Source organism: Callospermophilus lateralis, chromosome 3, assembly GCF_048772815.1.
Source record: "Callospermophilus lateralis isolate mCalLat2 chromosome 3, mCalLat2.hap1, whole genome shotgun sequence".
Taxonomy (NCBI): Eukaryota; Metazoa; Chordata; class Mammalia; order Rodentia; family Sciuridae; genus Callospermophilus; species Callospermophilus lateralis.
Window position 1 is genome coordinate 174,656,455 of NC_135307.1, and position 18,608 is coordinate 174,675,062.

At 46.9% G+C, this 18,608-nt stretch overlaps 1 protein-coding gene and 1 pseudogene across 1 annotated transcript in view; one reads left to right on the top strand and one right to left on the bottom strand.

Moving 5' to 3' along the window:
* The window catches only part of Efcab8 (EF-hand calcium binding domain 8), a 52,225-nt gene extending 39,521 nt beyond the window's left edge, over window positions 1-12,704 (top strand). The window contains exons 21-25 of the mRNA XM_076849468.1: window positions 421-589; window positions 9,640-9,772; window positions 10,845-11,043; window positions 11,187-11,285; window positions 12,267-12,704. Coding sequence (XP_076705583.1) covers window positions 421-589; window positions 9,640-9,772; window positions 10,845-11,043; window positions 11,187-11,285; window positions 12,267-12,704 — 1,038 coding nt within the window. The remainder of the gene's footprint in view (window positions 1-420; window positions 590-9,639; window positions 9,773-10,844; window positions 11,044-11,186; window positions 11,286-12,266) is intronic.
* On the bottom strand, window positions 7,186-7,480 carry LOC143394402 (transcription factor BTF3 homolog 4 pseudogene; annotated as a pseudogene).
* Window positions 12,705-18,608: the final 5,904 nt, after the last annotated feature.

Genomic DNA, 18,608 nt, shown 5'->3' on the forward strand with positions numbered 1-18,608 from the left:
ATATTACTTACTCACCCCTAGCTATTTTGGATATATATCTTCTCCCAATGTTCAACTGAAGAACTTTAGAATACCTGGACTCTTGTCCTGGCAACATCTCTAACTCTTACTTATCTCCTCTGTAAGACACGGAGAATCTTATATGTCCTGTAAGGTGGTGAGGTTCAAAAGGGGTAATCTGTATAGGTGATAAATAACGTAGACATATGAAAATGCTTTTAATGATTTTACCAAAGGAGACAGGGCCAGAGAAGTGCTGGGAAATACCAAAGGTCACCATTGAGGTATGTGGAATGTGTCCAGAACAAGAATGCTCGAGATCCAGGGCCCTTCCACTGGGCTCTGCTGTCTGCAGTCCTGAATGCCTGCAGATGAGTTTGTGTGACAGTCTTAGAGTAAGTCATTTCCTGTTCCCTATAGGTTGTGGCTGGCCAGATCATTTCCCTGGTTCCCCCCAAGCTCCTGAATACATGGAGAGGCCATTTGGAAAGCATTGTGGACATCCTGTACATAGACACCTTCCAACTGGTCATCAGCGCTGGCCAGGACCGGGACGTCAAGGCTTGGAAACTCTCCGGTGATGCCATTGGTATGGGGCCTACCAAAGCATACCCATACCCATGTTCATTTTTGTCCCTGTCCCTGATAGAACATAAGCTGGCATGAATGTGTACCCTGTGGGTAGGGAGGTCTCAGACCACAGCCACTGCCTTTGCTCAAATAGGATTACAGGATGCACATCTGTCTGGTCGCCCATTCAGTACTCTGTCCATTCAGCCGTCAGCCATCCATCCACTCATTCACTCACCTACCCACCTATTTCCCTTTGTATATTTTTGAAAATCATATATATATATGATAAAGTATGTTCTTTTATTTTTTTTAAAGTGAACTTAATTGTTATGTTGTACATATAGAAGAACCACAAACCTAAAGGATTCATCTTGATGAATTTCCAGAAACTAGCACTCTAAGGTCTCCCCTCACATTTCCCTCTGGGACCATCACTAACAACTCCTCTTCAGAATTAGCATCACCCTGATGTCTAAATCCATATATTAAGTGTGCCTGGTTTTGAATTTGGTAGAAACAGAATCATGTAATATGTTCTCCTTTCTCTCAACATTACGTTTGTGAAAGTCATTCATTTGTGTGGTGTGGTAGTTCATTCATTCTTATTGAATTGGACACCATAATTTACTTGTCTTTGTTGTTGGGCATTGGAGTTGTTTCTAGCTATTTTGAGTGAGTGTATGTGTGTGTATATATATATATATATATATATATATATATATATTTTTTTTTTTTTTTTTTTTTTTTTGATACTAACCCCTGGCTAGATACATGGTTTATATTCACAAAACATTTCCTCCCATTCCACAGTTTGCCTTTTCACCCTCATATTTATTTCCTTTGCTCTTTGAAGCTTTTTGGTTTGATGTAGTCTCATTTGTCTATTTTTGCTTTAAGTCTTCAGTATATTTTGAGATGAAGGTCCAATTTCCTTCTTTTGCGTGTAGATACTCAGTTTTGCACATCATTTGTTTAAGAAACTGTCTCTCCCCTGTTTAATAGTCTTGTCACTCTTGTCAAAGATCATTTGATTATTTCTTTTGCTATACAGAAACTTTTTATTTCCCACTTGTCTGTTTTTTGCTTTTGCTGTCTGTGCTTTTGGCATATGGGTGGGTTTATTTATGCTGTTTCGTTTATGTGCTTGTCTTTGTGCCAGTATCAAACTATTTGATTACTGAAGCTTTGTAATATGTTTTGAAATTAGGAAATGTGAGGTTTTAGGCTTACTGCTCCACTTTCTCCTCCCAGTCAGGTTTTATCTTTTACTCCAAATATTTTGGCTATTGAGGGTTCCTCTGTACTTTTATATGAATTTAGGAATGTTTTCCCTATTTTTGAAAAAAAAATGGCATTGAGATTTTGATAGGGAATGCACTGAATCTGTAGGTTACTTTGGGTAGTAGGGACATTTTAACAATTTTAAGTATACCAAATGATGAACACCTGATGTTTTCCCATTTATTTATGTTGTCTTTAATTTCTTTCAGTAATGTTTTATAGATTGCAGGATATAATGTCTTTTGCCTCCTTGTTTAAGTTTACTCCTAAATATTCTATTCTTTGATACATTTTTAATTAGTTAATTTATTTTTGCAGTGCTAGGGATTAAACTCAGGAGTGTTCTACAACTGAACCAAAGTCCCAGTCCTTTTTTTTAAATTTTATTTTGAGATTGGGTCTCTCTAAGTTGGTAAGGCTTTTCTTCAACTTGTGATTCTCCTGTCTTAGTCTCCTGAGTTGCTGGGATTAAAGCCCTGCCACTACTGTGTCTGGCTTGATGCATTTTAAATGAGATTATTTTCTTAATTTCCTATTTGTATTGCTCATTGTGATTTTTAATTTTGGGTACTGGGGATTGAACCCACAGGCACACCGCCACTGAGTCACATTTCCAGTCCTTTTTATTTATTTTTATTTTTTTTTCTTTTAGTTTTTATTTATCTTTAATTTTTATTTTTAAATTTCTTATTTTTTTCCTTTTTATTTTTATTTTGAGACAGGATCTCACTAAGTTGCTAGGCTGGACTAAAACTTGCAATCCTCCTATCTCATCATCCTGAGTAGCTTGCTCATTGTTCTTGGGTAGAAACCCAACTGATTTGTGTACATTGATTTTCATATCTTATAAATTTTCTGAATTCATTTATTAGTTATCACAGTTTAAATTTTTTTTGATGATTTTCTACATACAATGTCATGTTACCTGCAAACAGAAGTACTTTCTTTCTTATTTGGATGTCATTATTTCTTTTTCTTGCCTAATTACTCTAGCTAGGATTTCTAGTTCTACACTGAATAGAAGTGATGGAAATAAGTATCCTTGCCTATTCCTGACCTTAGAGGAAAAGCTTTCAGTTTTTCACAATGGAATATGATGTTATTTGTGTGCCTTCCTTTATTATTTGAGGCAATTTCCTTCTGTTTCCAGTTTGCTCAAAGTTTTTATCACGAAAGAATGTTGAGTTTTTTCAAATGTGCTTTCTGCCCCAACTGGAATGATCATTTGGTCTCCATCTTTTGTTCTATTAATGTGGTATGTTGTGTTGATTGATTTTTTTTTTTTTTGTATGTTGAATCATATTTGCATCCATGGGTGAATCTTATTTGGTCATGTTGTATGATCCTTTTCATGTGCTGTTGAATTCCGTTTGCTAGTATTTTATTGAGGATTTTTGCATCTCTGTTTATCAGGACTATTGGCCTATAGTTTTCTTTTCTCCCAATGTCTTTGGCTACAGTTATTGGCCAGGGTTATTGTGGCCTCAGAAGTTGAATTTAGAAGTATTTCCTCCTCTTCAAATTTTTAGAAGAGTTTGAGAAGGAGTGATATTATTTCTTCTTTGAATGGTAGAATTCTTCAATGACTTCATCTGGCTCTAGGCTTTTTCTTTTTTGGTTGGGAGTTTTTTTAATTTAATTTTTTCTTTATTTTTTGGCATGGGGGATTGAACCCAGGGCCCTTTGCCACTGAGCTATATCTTCAGCCATTTTTATTTTGAGGCTGGCCTTGAATTTGCAATCCTCTTGCCTTAGTCTCCCTTGTTGCTGGGATTATAGGTGTGTGCCACCATACCTGGCTTGTTGGGAGGTTTTTTATTATTGATTCAAACTAGTTCTAGGTCTGTTCTGATTTTCTGTTTTTTGTTGTTGTTGTTGTTTTGTTTTATTTTTTATCATTCAGTCTGATAGATTGTTTGTTTCTAGGAATTTATCCATTTTTTCCTAGGTTACTTAATTTGTTGGTATATAATTATGCATAGTAATCTCTCTCTCTCTCTCTCTCTCTCTCTCTCTCTCTCTCTCTCTCTCTCTTTCTCTCTCTCTCTCTCTCTCCCTGGTGCTGAGGATTGAATCCAGAACCTCATGCATGCTAGGCCAACACTTGACCACTAAGCTGTACTCCCAGTCCCATAGTAATCTCTTCTGATCCTCTATATTTCTCTGGCATTAGTTAATGTCTTTACTCTCATATCTCATTGTTTTAATTTGAGACTTTGCTATAGTTTGGATCTGGAATGTCCCTGAAAAGCCCTTGGGTTAAAGATGCTATTGGGAGGTAATGGAAATTTTAAGAGGTGGAGCTTAGTGGGAGGTCTTCTAGTCCCTGGGGAGTGTGCCCTCAAAGGGGCACATTTTCAATGGCTATAACAAAATATCCCAAAGTAGGGATTTTATAAGGAAAGATGATTTACTTAGCTCACCATGTTAGAGGTTGAAAATTCATCTCTTCACTCTGGTGAGCGCTCCTTGGCTATTTCACAACAGGGTAGATGTCATCATGGTGGGAGTACAGATGAGAGAGAGATTGCATCATGAGGCAGGAAGCCAGAGACCAGGGAGAGGCCAGCTCTCATTTTATAAGACCACTTTCAGAGAACTAATTCATCCAGGAGACCAGCATGAATCCCTTCTGAGGGTGATGCTCCAGTAACATAGCCACCTTTCATGAGCTCTCATCTGTTAAAGGTCCCACCACCTTTAACGTCACTACATATTTTATCATTTATCTTTTTATTTTTTAATATTTTATTAGTTGTAGATGGACATAACTTTGTTTATTTTTATGTGGTGCTAAGGATCGAACCCAGGGCACATGTGCTAGGCAGGTGTTCTACCACTGAGCCAGAACCCCAACCCTATTTTATCATTTAAAAAGAAACTTTCAGTCTATCTTTGTATTTAAGTTTGCCTATTTTGTTGTATTTATTTACTTATTTTTTGAGGAGTGTTAGAATTTGAACCCAGGACCCCATGCAGGCTAAGGGTTCACTCTACCACTGAGTGAACTACATCTACAACCCCCTAATTGTGCCTCTTTTAAACATTGTATAGTTGAATCTTATTTTTTTTCATCTTGTTTGGCAATCTATGCTTCTTAACTTGATATTTAGTCCATTAAAATATTAATTACTTCTGTAGCTGGATCCATCATTGTCTGAGACCCATGTAGCACCAACACCTTTACTGCAGGATTAGGGGCTCTTTCGTTCTCCACAGTCAGTTTAATTTATTTTCTGTTTATCACATCTGGTTTTTGGTCCTCTTTTCTTCTTTTAGATTAATCAAATATTTTTAAATTATTTTGTTTATCTTTTCTATTATTTTGTTTTATCTCCTCTATTATTTAAATTTTATTTTATATTATCTACTAAGAAAAATATTGTTTTATCTTTTTTATTAATAATCTATGGCTAGAGATCATTATATATACTCTTTTTATATGATGATTTTTTTTTTTTAAAGAGAGAGTGAGAGAGGGAGAGAGAGAGAGAGAATTTTTTAATTTTATTTTTTAGTATTCGGCAGACACAACACCTCTGTTTGTATGTGGTGCTGAGGATCGAACCCGGGCTGCACGCATGGCAGGCGAGCGCGCTACCGCTTGAGCCACATCCCCAGCCCCTATATATACTCTTAGTACTATGTCTATGGAAGATATTACCTTCCCCTCTCCAGCTGTTAGGCTATGATCATATATTGTACTTGTACCTATGTTCTGTCTTCCTTTAAGACATTTGTCCTGATGTTGGGTTAGGCAGTTTTCTTTCACATTTACCCAGATATTTGCCATATTTGGTACTCTTCATTCCTGAAGTTCTGGTTCTAGGATGTTCGTAATCATTTACCTTCAGCATGAAGAACTTTCTTCTTTTTCTTTCACGCCAATAATGGGGATCAAACCCAACCATGGCTTTGCCCATGTTGGGCAAGTGCTGTACTACTGAGCTACATCCCTAGACCTCTTTATTTCTTATTGTGTTATGCACCACTGATAAATTCTCTAAATGTTTATTTATCTTAAAGCATCTTTATTTCATTTTTATTTTTTAACTAACTAACTAACTAACTTTACAGTACTGGGGATGCTCTACCACTGAGATACGTACCAGCCATTTTAATTTTTTATCTCGAGATAGAGTCTAAGTTACCCAGGCTGACCTTGAACTTGTGACTTTCCTACCTCAGCCTCCAGAGTCACTGTGATTACAGGCATGTGCCATCATACCTGGCAAAACATCTTTATTCTGTCCTAAACATTGAAGACTATTTTTACTACGTGTTAAGTCCTCAGCTGGCAGTTTCTTTTCTGTTAACACTTAAAAATAAGTTCTTTTCACTTATCTTCTGGTTTCCATGTGTTTTGTTGAAAAGTTAATTGTATGTTGCTTCTTTGAAGGTTCTTTTGTTTTTAGCAATTTCACCATTACAGGCCTAAGTGTGTTTTATTTGTATTTATCCTGTTTGGAGTACATTGATTGTTTTTTAAATATATGGGCTGACATCTTCAGTTTTGAAAAATTCTTAGATATTATATGCCTTTACTGTCACTTCTGCCCTCTTCCCTCCTGTCCCTCTTTGTAGGTTCCTAGCTGTGTGTGTGCTGGACCATTTGTCTTGTCTTCTGTTTTCATGCTCTGTTCTGTTCTTTTTATCTTTTTTTTTCTAATTTCTATATTCCAGACTGGATATTTTTTACTGAACTACTTTCCAGTTTATGAATTTTCTTCTGGATGCAGTTCTGCTATTAAATCCAGCCAACTAGCTATTTTTTCTTCTTTCTTTCTTTTTATATTTTTCTTTTTTATTCTACCTCTGAGCTTCATCCCCAGTCTTAATTTTTTTTTTTCAATTTTGAGACAGAATCTTGCTAAATTAAATTGCCTAGTCTGCCCTTGAACTTGTGATCCTCTCACCTCAGCCTCCCAAGTAGTAAGGATTATAGGCATGGGCCATGGTGAGTTATTGGAGATATCACTTTATTATTTTAATTTAATTTAATTAATTTATTTGTGGTGCTGGGGATTGAACTTAGGGCCTCACATGTGCTAGGCAAGTGCTCTACCACTGTGCTACATCCACAGACCTATTTGGTTCTTTTTTTCCAAACTGTACCAATACTTCATATTTTGACCAAAAGAATAGGTCCTGGGAAGAAGTGCAAAATGCAAATTCAAATGACCAAAAAGTGTTGAACAAATAGCATTATTAATATGCAAAATATTTTTATCACCAAACTAATAGCAGGTAATATTCTCTGGGTCTGTAAAACTTTGAAACTACAAGCTTATTTTTTAATCTAATCCAGCTTCAAAATACCAAAAAAATTTTTTAGTCAGCTTCATTCTTTGATGCTTCATTAAAATTTTCTAAAAGATATAGGAAATCTTTATCCTCTTCATCAATGTGTTCTTCTGGGTTTGGTGCTTTACTGTCCAGTATTTACCATGGGAACTGTTCCCAGGCTTGCTAAGCTGTCAGCACCAAGGTGACTTAAGATTCCAGGAAGCATTTCTGTGATTGGTTTGGCTTCTGCATGACCAGTAATTGTGGAGGTATTAGCAGACAAGGAAGCTTGGGATTTGGGATTGTTGAAATGAATAACTGTCCCATCATCTTTAACCATGTTCACCTCTACATACCAGCTATGTTATTCATAGCCAGTTTTTTTTTTTAGAGAACTCTGAAGCTTTTTGTCATCAGCTGTAGCTTCTTTCTGTAGGCTGTGCCCTTGCCCCAGACCTGAGCCTCAAATCTGGCCAACTTTTCTTCACCATGCTGTTGGTCAATCTTCTTCCACTCAGTCCTGAGACCTGGGCACACGGGACCCCGGGAAGGCAGATTGGGCTCTAGAGCACTTCCCTTGATTCTTTTCTACAGGTCACAACTTTCTGTTGAAATTCTCCTTCTTTCCAACAAGTATTTTCCTTACACTTGTTTTTATTTTATTGAACACTGCTTGCAATAGTCATTTTAAAGGCTTTATTTGTAAACCCTAATGTCTGAATCATCTGAAGGGTCTGCTTCTAATGTCTTATTTTTTTCTTTTGATGACTGATTATATTTTTCTGCCTTTTCATGTCAATAAAACAAAACAAAACTTTTGTGAACTTTGTACAAATGAACTACGGAGACTGGAGATGACATTACTTTCCCCCAGAGCATTTGTTCTTTCTTCTGTGTGGGTGGAACACCTTCATCCGGCGGGGATTGAGCTGGGTTGGGGCTGCACTGTGGCTTTCGGTAGACTTGGTTTACTTAGCCTTCTGTGGCCTCAGAATGAAGTCAGTTCTATTTGTGGCAGGTTTCTTCCTTCTGTGGGATTCTGTCTCTCTCTTTTTTCCTTTAGATCCTTCTTTTTAATTTTTTAATTTGTTTGAATTTGTTATACATGACAGTAGAATGCATTTTGTTTTTTTAATTAAAAATTTTTTTTTAGTTGTTGCTGGACCTTTGTTTTTTATTTATTTACATGTGGTGCTGAGAATCGAACTCAGTGCCTCACACATGCTCAGGCAAGCGCTCTACCACTGAGCCACAACCCCAGCCCCAGTAGAATGCATTTTGACACGTTGTACACAAATGGAGCACAGCTTCTCCTTCCTTTCCCTGAACATGGTGCAGAGTCTTGCAGGTAGTGTAATCATCCGTGTGTATAGGGTAGTAATGTCCATCTCATTCCACCGTCCTTCCCCCTCTCCCCCACTCCCCGCTGCACAATCCAAAGTTCCTTCATTCTTCCCTACCCGTCCCCCCTTCTGTCTCTTGCTGACCTCATTCCTCCTCGCATCCCAGCCTCTCTACTGTTTAGCAGATATCCTATGGGATGAGAGGCGCCTTTACAGTCCACTGGACTCACTCCATCATGCTGACCTCAATGGCTGGTGGAAGCCCTGCTGGACTCTCCCCTCCAATAGTTTACTTCTGCTAAACCCAATCCAGCTCTCTCTCTCAGCCTATTCCCAGATCAAGAAAAGCCTCAAGGAAGCAGTTCCCATCCTCATTTGGCATGGAAAGACTTTCCTTTCTGTAATTTTAGTGCATTTAGTTTTCCTTGCTTCTATAGCTCTCTGATTTTTTTTTTTAAGTATGACTTTGTAACACATCTGCTGCATTGTTTTTTAATTTTTTTTTTTTTGTAGCTGTAGATGGACAATATGCCTTTATTTTATTTGTCCACCTTTACGTGGTGCTGAGGATCTAACCCAGTGCCTCATGGATGCTAGGCAAGCGCTCTGCTGCTGAGCCCAGCCTCAGCCGTCTGCTGTATTTTTATTAATTTAAAAAGTTCTGGGTCTGGGGGTGCAGCTCTGTGGTAGAACGCTTACCAAGCATGCTCAAGGCCCTGGGTTCAAGCTTCAGTACCCCCCTCCCCCCAAAAAAAAATTGGCAGCAGGCCACCGCTCACTGCACCCTGCCCAGAAATAGGACTTCTGTTGCCTTATTGCTGCATTTTCACTGCCTTCTTTTTAGTCTACCCCGAGTCTCGCAGGATAGATGCCCACTTGGAGCCCAGCTGAGGGCCATGTGCCATTGCCCTGGTCCCCCTCCATCTCAATCTGCACGTGTGGAAAGATGATCGAGGCCTGAGCACTGAGCCTATCCAGACACTGGTGTCTGGTCATCGAGATTCTTATTGGGTACCCAGCACAATACCCGGCACATGAGGGGCACCAGTATTTGCATGGGGCAGGGTTAAGGGATCACTGGCTGACTTGAGGGTGGACATTAGGGGCAAAGGTTTCAGGGATGGTGTTTCAGCCCTTGGTCTGGATCAAATCACAGGGACATTTGGCCTGAATGTTTGGAAAAGACTACAGGATGCCAAAATGGATGGTATTCATGAACAGAGAGAAAGCGTGGAGGAAAAGTCCGACTCCATAGGCACCCTTCCCAAGGCCTCCCACCAGGAGCTGCAGTGAGTTGGCCAGCCTTCCTGGTTAGAGCAGGGGTGCCGCAGGCCTCCCCAGGTCCCAGGAACCTCTCCCTGAGTTGGGCAGTGCTGGGCATGGTTGGGGAGGGCCCTTGGAAGGCCAGAGGCTTGGGGCCTGCAGGCAACTTTACTCTATAGGTGGCAGCTGTGGCTGGGAGCCCAAGCCTCGTTCTAGCGCAGCTTGGCCGGATGATTGAGCAGTAAGGGGAGAAAATCAGAGACCCAAGCACCTAGATGGGGCCCCGCTGAGCCAGACTTGGATTTTCCAGGCTAGCAGAGGTCATTTCCACATGGTCAGAGGTCCCTGGCAGGAGGGTGCGAGGCCCACATCCAAGTCTCTGGTCCTGAGCAGACATTTGTGTTATTTCCCGGCTTGTTACTTCTTCCCAGTCACTCCATCTGCTTGACCCTTATTCCTGACCAAGTCTCATATAATCTTGGTTGCTTAAAAAAAGTTCACGGAGGTGTGACTTCCAGACCTTAAGCTAAGTTTCCAGAAATCCAAGACAATCCAGGCAACAGGTCCCGCTTCAAGAGGACTCACAGTCCACTTAGGGAGGCAGACGTACAAGCCCATGTCTGCAATGCCATGTGATGATTTAGGAACAGGGATGGTTTAGAGGTCAAGCCACCTGATTGGGTGGAACAGATAAGGAAGGCTTCTTAGGAAGGGAGATTGTAGAGTTGGGTTTTGACATTTAAGTAGGAGTTTGCCAAAATCCATGGAATCTGTGTGACACCTGTGCTCCCATCAAGGCAGTCCTGTGGGGACATATGAAACAAGGCGAAGGCAGGGTTTCCCTGGGGTGGGAGGGTGTTTGAATATTCCACAGGGGAGGTCCAGGTGAGGCTAGAATGGGGTACAGCCTCCATGGAGGACAGCACAGGGTGGTGGGGGGAATTGCCATTGAAGGCTTTCTCAGTGGTGGGCCCTGGGAGCATGGCCTGGGGACGGCGGGGGGGGGGGAAGGCTGGGGAGGACAGGCCCAGGACGGGGAGCTCCTCTCTTAGCTCCTGGCAGCAGGAGGGGCATCTTGTGAAGGAGAGCTCCTAACAGCAGGGATCTGGCTGAGGCGCTGGTGTATCAACGGCGGGAGCAGGAGGCGCTGATGTTACTGTTGAGTGGCAGAGCAGATTCAGAGGCGGAGGCTTGGGCCAAGCTGCACAGGATGGCCCCAATGTCCCCGTGGGCTGGCGAGCACCCCCTGCAAGACATCGAAGCCAGCTGGAGTGAGTGGGAGTCCGAGGGCAAGCAGGTGAGGCTGAGGGAGGTGGGGGCAGGTGCAGGCCCAGCATTCAGCCTTCACTCTCTCCTGAGACTCCTGCAGGGTAGGCTGGGGGAGGTCGGGCAGGTGCAGGCCCAGCACTTGGCCTTCACTCTCACCTGAGACTCTTGCAGGTGAGCAAAGTGGTGGGGGCAGCGTTTAAGCCCAAGGAACGGTTGCAGAACCCCAAAGTCCTGTTCAGTGGCATGCAGTACACCTGGATGAGGCGGCAGGTACGGGTGTGTGGGGCCTGCCCCTGAGATGCGGGGCTAATGGAGGTCAGGGGATCCCATCTCCTGTGGTGGCCGCCGTGGTGCCTGTGTGGCTTCCAGTGGGAGTGATGAGGACATTTGTCCTTTATCAGGATTCTAAGCTGCAGACTGCTGTCACGGCCCTGGTCTGGCCCTGGTTGAGGCTGTTGGCACAGGTTTCATCCTTGAGGACAAACGTCATTAGGTCTGTGGGAGGGGGTCTCTGGGGTCTGGCACATCTGGAGCCTCCCAAGTGCTCCCACAATCTGTGGTTGCTCATTTGCTTTTCCACGTGTCCATTGCCCATGTCCTCAGGATGTGGGCACTCGAGGACGGGCACAGGGTGTCATGGTCTCAGGGACACAGGAAGATGGGGTCCATGGAAGGGAGTGGGAGAGAAAGGAGCCCCGGGGGGCGGGGAGAGGTGGCTCAGTGGCAGCACGCACAGGTCCCTGGCCAAGGCAGCCCAGCCTCCCCCTCCTTGGCTGCCGTGGGGCATTCTGAGAGCCCCTCCTTCTCTGTGGGGACGAATGAATGAGAACACAACTGGCCTCTGCAGGGCCTCTCCTGGGCGTGGGGCAGGTTGGCACAAGAGGGCTCACTTTGCACCCCTGCCCCATCCTGGGCGGGTCCTCATGGCATCGTGAGAGCGAATCGGAGAGGTGGGGTACACCTGAGGAGCTCTCTGCCCCTGGGCCCACTGTGGGCCTGGTTAGTGGCCTCATTGTGAGAAGGGAACAGCTCGGGTGCTGGTGCCCACCTCACAGCTTGCGGTGAACACCTAACAAGCATGAGGAGCTGGGGCCGGGACCGGGCCTTCTGCAGAGGGTGCATGGCCCTCGGGCTGTGGGCATTGGTGATAGCCTTGGTACTTGGAGACTTATTTTCTGTGAAGGTCCTGCTCTTGGTCCTGGGTGCCCTCAGCCCCCACAGTGCCCCACCTCGCTGCTCTGTCCCCTGCAGATCTCTCCGCAGATCTACCAGAACCTGTTCTTCGAGGAGCTGACTCCTGTCCAGCCGCCCGACTCCCTGATACACAGGGTCCTTGACCAGCAGGGCCGGCACATCCGCTGGGTGGCGCATGATCTCGAGCCTCCCAGGGACCAGGTGTTTGTGGACACCACGCCCATTGCCACCTCCTCCCACTCCTCCTCCCTGTCCCCGGCACCCTCGACCTTCAGGCTGCTGGACTCTAGCTCCTCCCTGCGGCCTCGGTCCTCCACCTCGTGGCCCAGGTCAGCCTCCATGACCTCCCCCTCAGCCCTGCCCGAGGGGTCCCAGTCCATCCTGCAGAGGCCAGAGATCACCATGGCTGTCGCCTCTTCCCATCTGGGTCCCCCAAAGCCTCTGGAAGCCCCCGTCATGTCCTCCCCAAGGAGGAGCTTCCATGTCAGGTTCTGAAGTGTCCACCCCTGTCTCCAGCCCTCTAGCAAGGCACTGGCTTATGGGGTCCCGCTGTCCCTGGCTCACACCTGGCCAGTCCTGGGGACTGTGGGCTTTCCCCGGTGGCTCCCATTCTGCCTCTCTGGAGAAGTCCAGTTGTCTTCTCTCTGGATCTGCACAAAGTCTTGGAGAAGAAAATAAATGTTCTCATTTGTCAGAGTCCTTTAGGTGATGAGGCTGGGCTGGGCTCACACCCTTAGTCCCTGCTGCGGTCCGCCACACCCTGGCGAGGCCCCAGGGAAGACACAGAGAGTCCCGGCCCCAGGAACCTGGACACAGTTGACTGGCAGGTGACAGGTGACACCTGAGAGTGGGCCGCTGGTGGGCCCCTGGTGCTGAGGCGGGTGGGTCACACCCTGGGGAGCTGCACGGCCCAGAGTTTTGGTTCTGTCTCATGGAACATGAGGCCCAGAGCCCATCAGGTGGTGCCAGTGGCTGTTTTTCCCCCCTATGCTGTCTGTCCAGCCCCCCTCACCCACAGGTACTCTAGCTACACCCCTGTGCAGGGAAACAGATGGTACTCACCTGGCTCTGGAGCCTCCCTCTGACCCAGAAGCACCATCTAGACCTCTCTGGGCCACCAGCCATCTTGAGGCATGTGGGGATTTTGGGACGCAGAAGATAGCATTTAGAGGTCATGAGGCACAGGCCTGTCGGCCAGGCCCTCACCCCAAACCAGATTATGCCCTTTTTAGCTTTGGTGACCACTGCACAGACAGAGCCCCTAGGCCCACCCTTGCCATGGGTGTGGCACCATGCTACTCCTCCCAGGTACCCCAGACAGCTGTCCTCAGGCTAGCAGAGCTGAGCTCCCCGGCAGTGCACTCCTGAATCGGCTGCTCAGGGGGTGGAGAGGCCCGGGGAGCCTGTCCAAGTCCCCAGGGCAGGAGGTTCGAGGCCCCTATCTCTCGCAGAGCAGTCCCTACAGGTGTATCTCTTACATGCGGGGTGTATTGAGTCCTGTGTCACATGTGTTCTGAGGAAGGGTTATCATATCACTGGAGGGCATCGGAGGAGGTCCTCTAGAGAGGGACCTTGACTCAAGATGACAGGGTCCCTGACAAACATCACAGAAAGGAATTTCAAACATGTCAGAGAGAGGCACCAACAGATTTGTTCAGGAAAGCAAGCAGTGCACATTTAGTGGAGGACGCGGGCTATCTTAAGGGTAAGACGTGCTTTGGAGGACTCAGGCACTTCTTTTTAAAGGAAACTGAGAGGTGGGCATGGGAAGGTATGGGGGGATGACATTAGTCTGGTGGTCACAGATGGCTTATGGGTGCCTGGTTGTTCCCAGAGTCTTTAGATGGATGTTATCTGTTATCTAGACATTATATAACTTTGGGAAAATATACTGGATTATAGATTTTGTATCTCTCTTTGCTTAGTTTATTCTAAAAATACAGGTATTCATGGGCTGATTAACTGTGCACAGGATTTCATAAGTGGGAAAATTCCAGTAACTTTAAGATCCTGAGCGAAGATTTGTAGATTGCCCAGAAACTTGGGAGTGACAGGCCTGGGGAAGAACTGGCCTGGGAAGGACAGATGGGAGGAACTTTAGCTTTCAGATTAAAGCTATAATCTCCTTGTCCTTCCTCTCCTTTCTACCCACCTTTATTCCTTTATCCCGCCTCACTGAGACAATGGAACCCACCCCTCGAGGCTGGGCATGATGGTACTTGTTTATAATCCCAGCAACTCTGGAGACTGAGGCAGGAGGATTGAAAGTTAGAGGCCATCCTGGGCAATTTATCAAGATCCTGTTGGAAGATTAAAAAAAAAAAAAAAAAAGCAAGGCTCGGGGTGTAGCTCAGGGGTAGAGCACCCCTGGTTCAATCTACCCCTCCCACCGAAAAAAAAAGGGTCAGGTGGGGGGCTGGGGTTGTGGCTCAGCAGTAGAGCGCTTGCCTAGCACATGTGAGGCCCTGGGTTCGATCCTCAGCACCACATAAAAATAAATAAATAAAATAAAGGTATTGGGTCAACTACAACTAAAAAATAAATATTAAAAACAAAAAGGGTTTCAGGCTTTATTTTGAACAGCATCTGGCAGCTGTCCCAGGGTGCAGAGCCCTTAGAGGCACCTCTGGGTTTCCATGGGCTTGAAGCTCCCACAGCCGACTTCTCCTTAGGAGAAGTCCTCAGAGACAGACCCGAATCAGGCTGTGGGCCGGGAGACTGGCTCACCAGGGCGCTGTCTTAAGCTCCACTGGTTTCTTGGTAAGGTCACCCTCTCAGCCCTTGTTGTTTTTCACTTGTGCAACAAACATCCATTAAGCACCTTCCAATCTAGAAAATTCTTCCCCATGGTGGATCTGAAAAGGTGTCCTGCTGGCACCCAGAGCCTGTCGCTCTCTGGCCTCAAAGGTGGAAATGTATTGTCTCCTCGTGGTGGAGCTTGGCGGCCTGTTATCCTGAGGGGAGGGTTCTTCCTCGCCTCTTCTGAACTTTCTAGAACCATGTCATTATGAGGCACTGGGGAATTTTCTTCATCTTGGAGGATTTTTTCTGCTGTTGACCAGCAACCCTCCACCTATAGAGACGTCACCCCAAACTCTGCCTCCATTTTCCTGTGGCCATGTTCTCCATGTGTAACTGTGGAAAACAAGCTATGCTCCTTTCTGAGTTACCCCACGATGCTGAGAGCAGAGTTGTTGGGGACACCTAAGTCTAAGTGACCTTTCTGTGAGACCGCGGCTTGCCGTAAGCTACTACTCCATTTTGAGTTTAAGTTCCGAGATGAAATGTCTCTACAAGTAAACAGCCACCATCTGTCTAGCACAGCCATAAGGCACAGACTAATAAGTTAGTCATGCTAACAAAAGTGACACCTGTGGACTTACCGAATTAATCAGAAGCACACGGACACACAGGTGTGCCAAACTCATATCAGAAAAACCAGGCCCACGAGCTCATCAGACTCACCAGGCCATGTCATGGGGCGACTCCCAAATCAGGCCATAAAAGGAATCTGGGGCTGGGGTTCCCGCTCAGTGGCAGAGCGCTCACCTCACACATGTAAGGCCCTGGGTTTGAGCCTCAGTCCACATAAAAATAAATAAACAAAGATATTGTGTCCATGTATAACTAAAAAGTATTAAAAAAAAAAAAAAAAGAATCTGTATCCTCAGGCTTCAGGGGAGCTGGGTTTCTCCTGCCAGTCACAACCATGAGGCCTACTCCAAGCTGACACTCTGAACCGCATGCAATCCTTCTGGACCATGGCCTAGAGTAAGTTCCTGTGTTGTGGGCCCGAGTGTATGTGCCTTGATGTGCCTTGACCAGACAGACTCCATTTACCCCAGACTCCATTTCATATAAGAAATTTCTCCCTTGTGAAAACTCCACCTCTGTAGCCCACCTCCGGCTACCCATGTCCTGTTTGGCCAAAGCCAAGCTGCTGAAAAATGTTTCTTTTATTCTTATACAATGTATTATTAAGAAATGCTTTTGTAAGATGTTCTCTTTTCAGTTCTCATTTTTTTTGGGCAATGTACCCCGACTGCACCCTGAACTGGATCATTCTGACCCACTTCCATGTTGCTATGGTTTTGATTTCTGGTAGCTTGTGGTTTTGGCTATAAAAGATGCACTCTAACTTCTGCAAAGGGTCCAAGGGTGCAGAGTCGACTTGGTCGCTGCCCCTTGGCCTGCGGTGAATAAAGTTCCACGCCTGCTTCTAGACTGACCTGTGATTTGTTCACACGTGCCACACACCTGGGCTCCCACGGCGCTGCTCCTGGACCAGTTCTGCTGCTGCTTCTCATCTTCTCTGACCACTGACCACTGCCGTGACTGTGTTAGGGACCTGTGCGCTCTCAGTTGGCCCCACCGCAGCGAGGCGCCCTATCTTCCTGGCCTGGTGCTTCCTGACCTGGGGCTCTGCAGGGGTGGGTGAGGGGTGAAGGGTCTCCAGGTTCTGGAGGGGAGAGAGGCTGTGCCAAGCCGGGAGGGGGTTCTTAGGCAGGGACATTTTTGGGGAGGAAAGCCCAGCTATTATCTTCAGCGAGCACATTATGTGGGACTTGTGGCTCCCCGTTTTTCAGGTGAAGGAACTCAGGGGAGTTATAGGTTTTGTCTGGCTCTCTAGGGTGTTGGAGGTATCAGGTTGGGGGAGCCCAGGCAGGGCTCTGGAACTGGTAAGGTCTCAAGTTGAATTGATGCTCAGAGCGTGCACTCTGGAGTTGGCTTCTCTGCTCACACCCGATGTGACTGGCTGGGCGGGGGCTTAAATCTCTCAGACCCTCAGTTTCCTCATCCGTAGAATGGGGAGAAGTGGCTGTGGTTGAATTCCTTCATGGGGCCTCTGGCTTCTCCCAGGGACTTTGCCTGCACTTGACCCCTGTGGTGTGCCTCATGCTGACCCCGGGCTCCCCTTGGCTTGCTGGAGGGGGCCAGCAGCTTGTGTAGACGTGCTGACCAGGGGCAGTGCTCTAGGCCTCGGGGACTTGGTGGTAAGGTTGGACCAGTGGCACTCAGGGCTGACAGGCAGTGGCATTGCTAGGACCTGCTCCTCAGAGCCACTTTTGTGGCTTACAGAGCAAACTCACAGTCCCTGAGGCCTTGGGGAGGTGAGTGGGGCAGCCCCTGGCCTGTCGGTCTCTAGACCCACCTGTGACCGGCCTTCCCGCCGTCACATGCCCCCCAGCCCTCTTGAGCACTGGGCCTTCCACATTGCAGGGCACAGACTTCTCAAGGAAAGAGAGTCATGTCCTGATGTCACTCGGGGCTGGAGCAGCTCTGGGTCACTCTGTGGCTTGAAAGCCTGGCCAGTCTGGGTTGCTGTGTGATGGGCAAGTGACTGTCCTCTAGGCCTCGTGGCCTTGGGAGCCCGTTGGAGAGAGGAGACCAGGCAGGGCTGGGCTCGCACACCCCGTCGTCCTGGGAGTGCTCTCTGATCATTCTTGTTACTGGGGACTGCTGTCTCTCTGTCCTGTTCCCCGAGACCTGGGGACAGGCTTCAAGCTTTGCAGGGCCTGACCCCTCCTTGCTCCTAGAGTGTCTGTTCCTGTTGGTGGGAACCGAGGCTCAGAGAGGTTGAGGCTTGCCCTTGGTCACAGAGTTGCGCCTGAGCAGAGCTGGGTGTTGGACGGTGCCTCAGGCTGCTCAGTGCCAGCGCCTCTAGGGGGCACCCTGACAGGGTCTGTGGCCTCAGAGGTGGCCTCTCAGCAGCACCTCTCTTACCTGATCCTCGCCTTCCATGGAAAGGGTGTGCGAGGCCCTGGCTGGGATCCGGTGCGTTCTCTCTGGGGGGAAGGAGACGCCCCTGCTGTGCCCTCTGCCACCACAGGCCTGTGGATTCCCAAGCCCCCGAGATACCTCCTGGCCACCAGCATTGACGAGCTCAGGCCTGGCTCTCAGCCGCTCTGCGCCCTGCCACCCACCATGGCCAGTAGCTCCACCAGTGCTGGGATTCCCACATGGTGCCCGGCGGGCCACCCTGGTGCCATGTGGAGGTGGAGACCTTAACCCCAGGCTTCCTGCAGGAGCCCAGGCCCTGTGTGGGGAAGAGACGGGCTGCATCTCATCTGATTTTTATTGTCCGTCTCCCTTGCAAAGCTTGGGGTTTCCGAGCCCCTGGGGCGGTCCCTGGTGGAGGCCGTCGGGAACTCCGCCCTGTCCGGCATGGCCCTCGGGAGCAGCGCCCACTGTGGCCACATAGCTGGCTGGCGTCATTGGCAGTGGGAAGGCGGACGGGTGACAGGAGGTCCCTGGGGAGCTCTACTCTCCCCAGCCTGGGTGGACGGGTCACCCTGCCTTCCCTTCCAACTTCAGACCCCTCTGAGGAGCTCAAAGGCCTGCGGGGACAGAACCTCACCCCCGCTGGAGACCGAGCCTGCCTCGCCCTGCTTCCCTGGT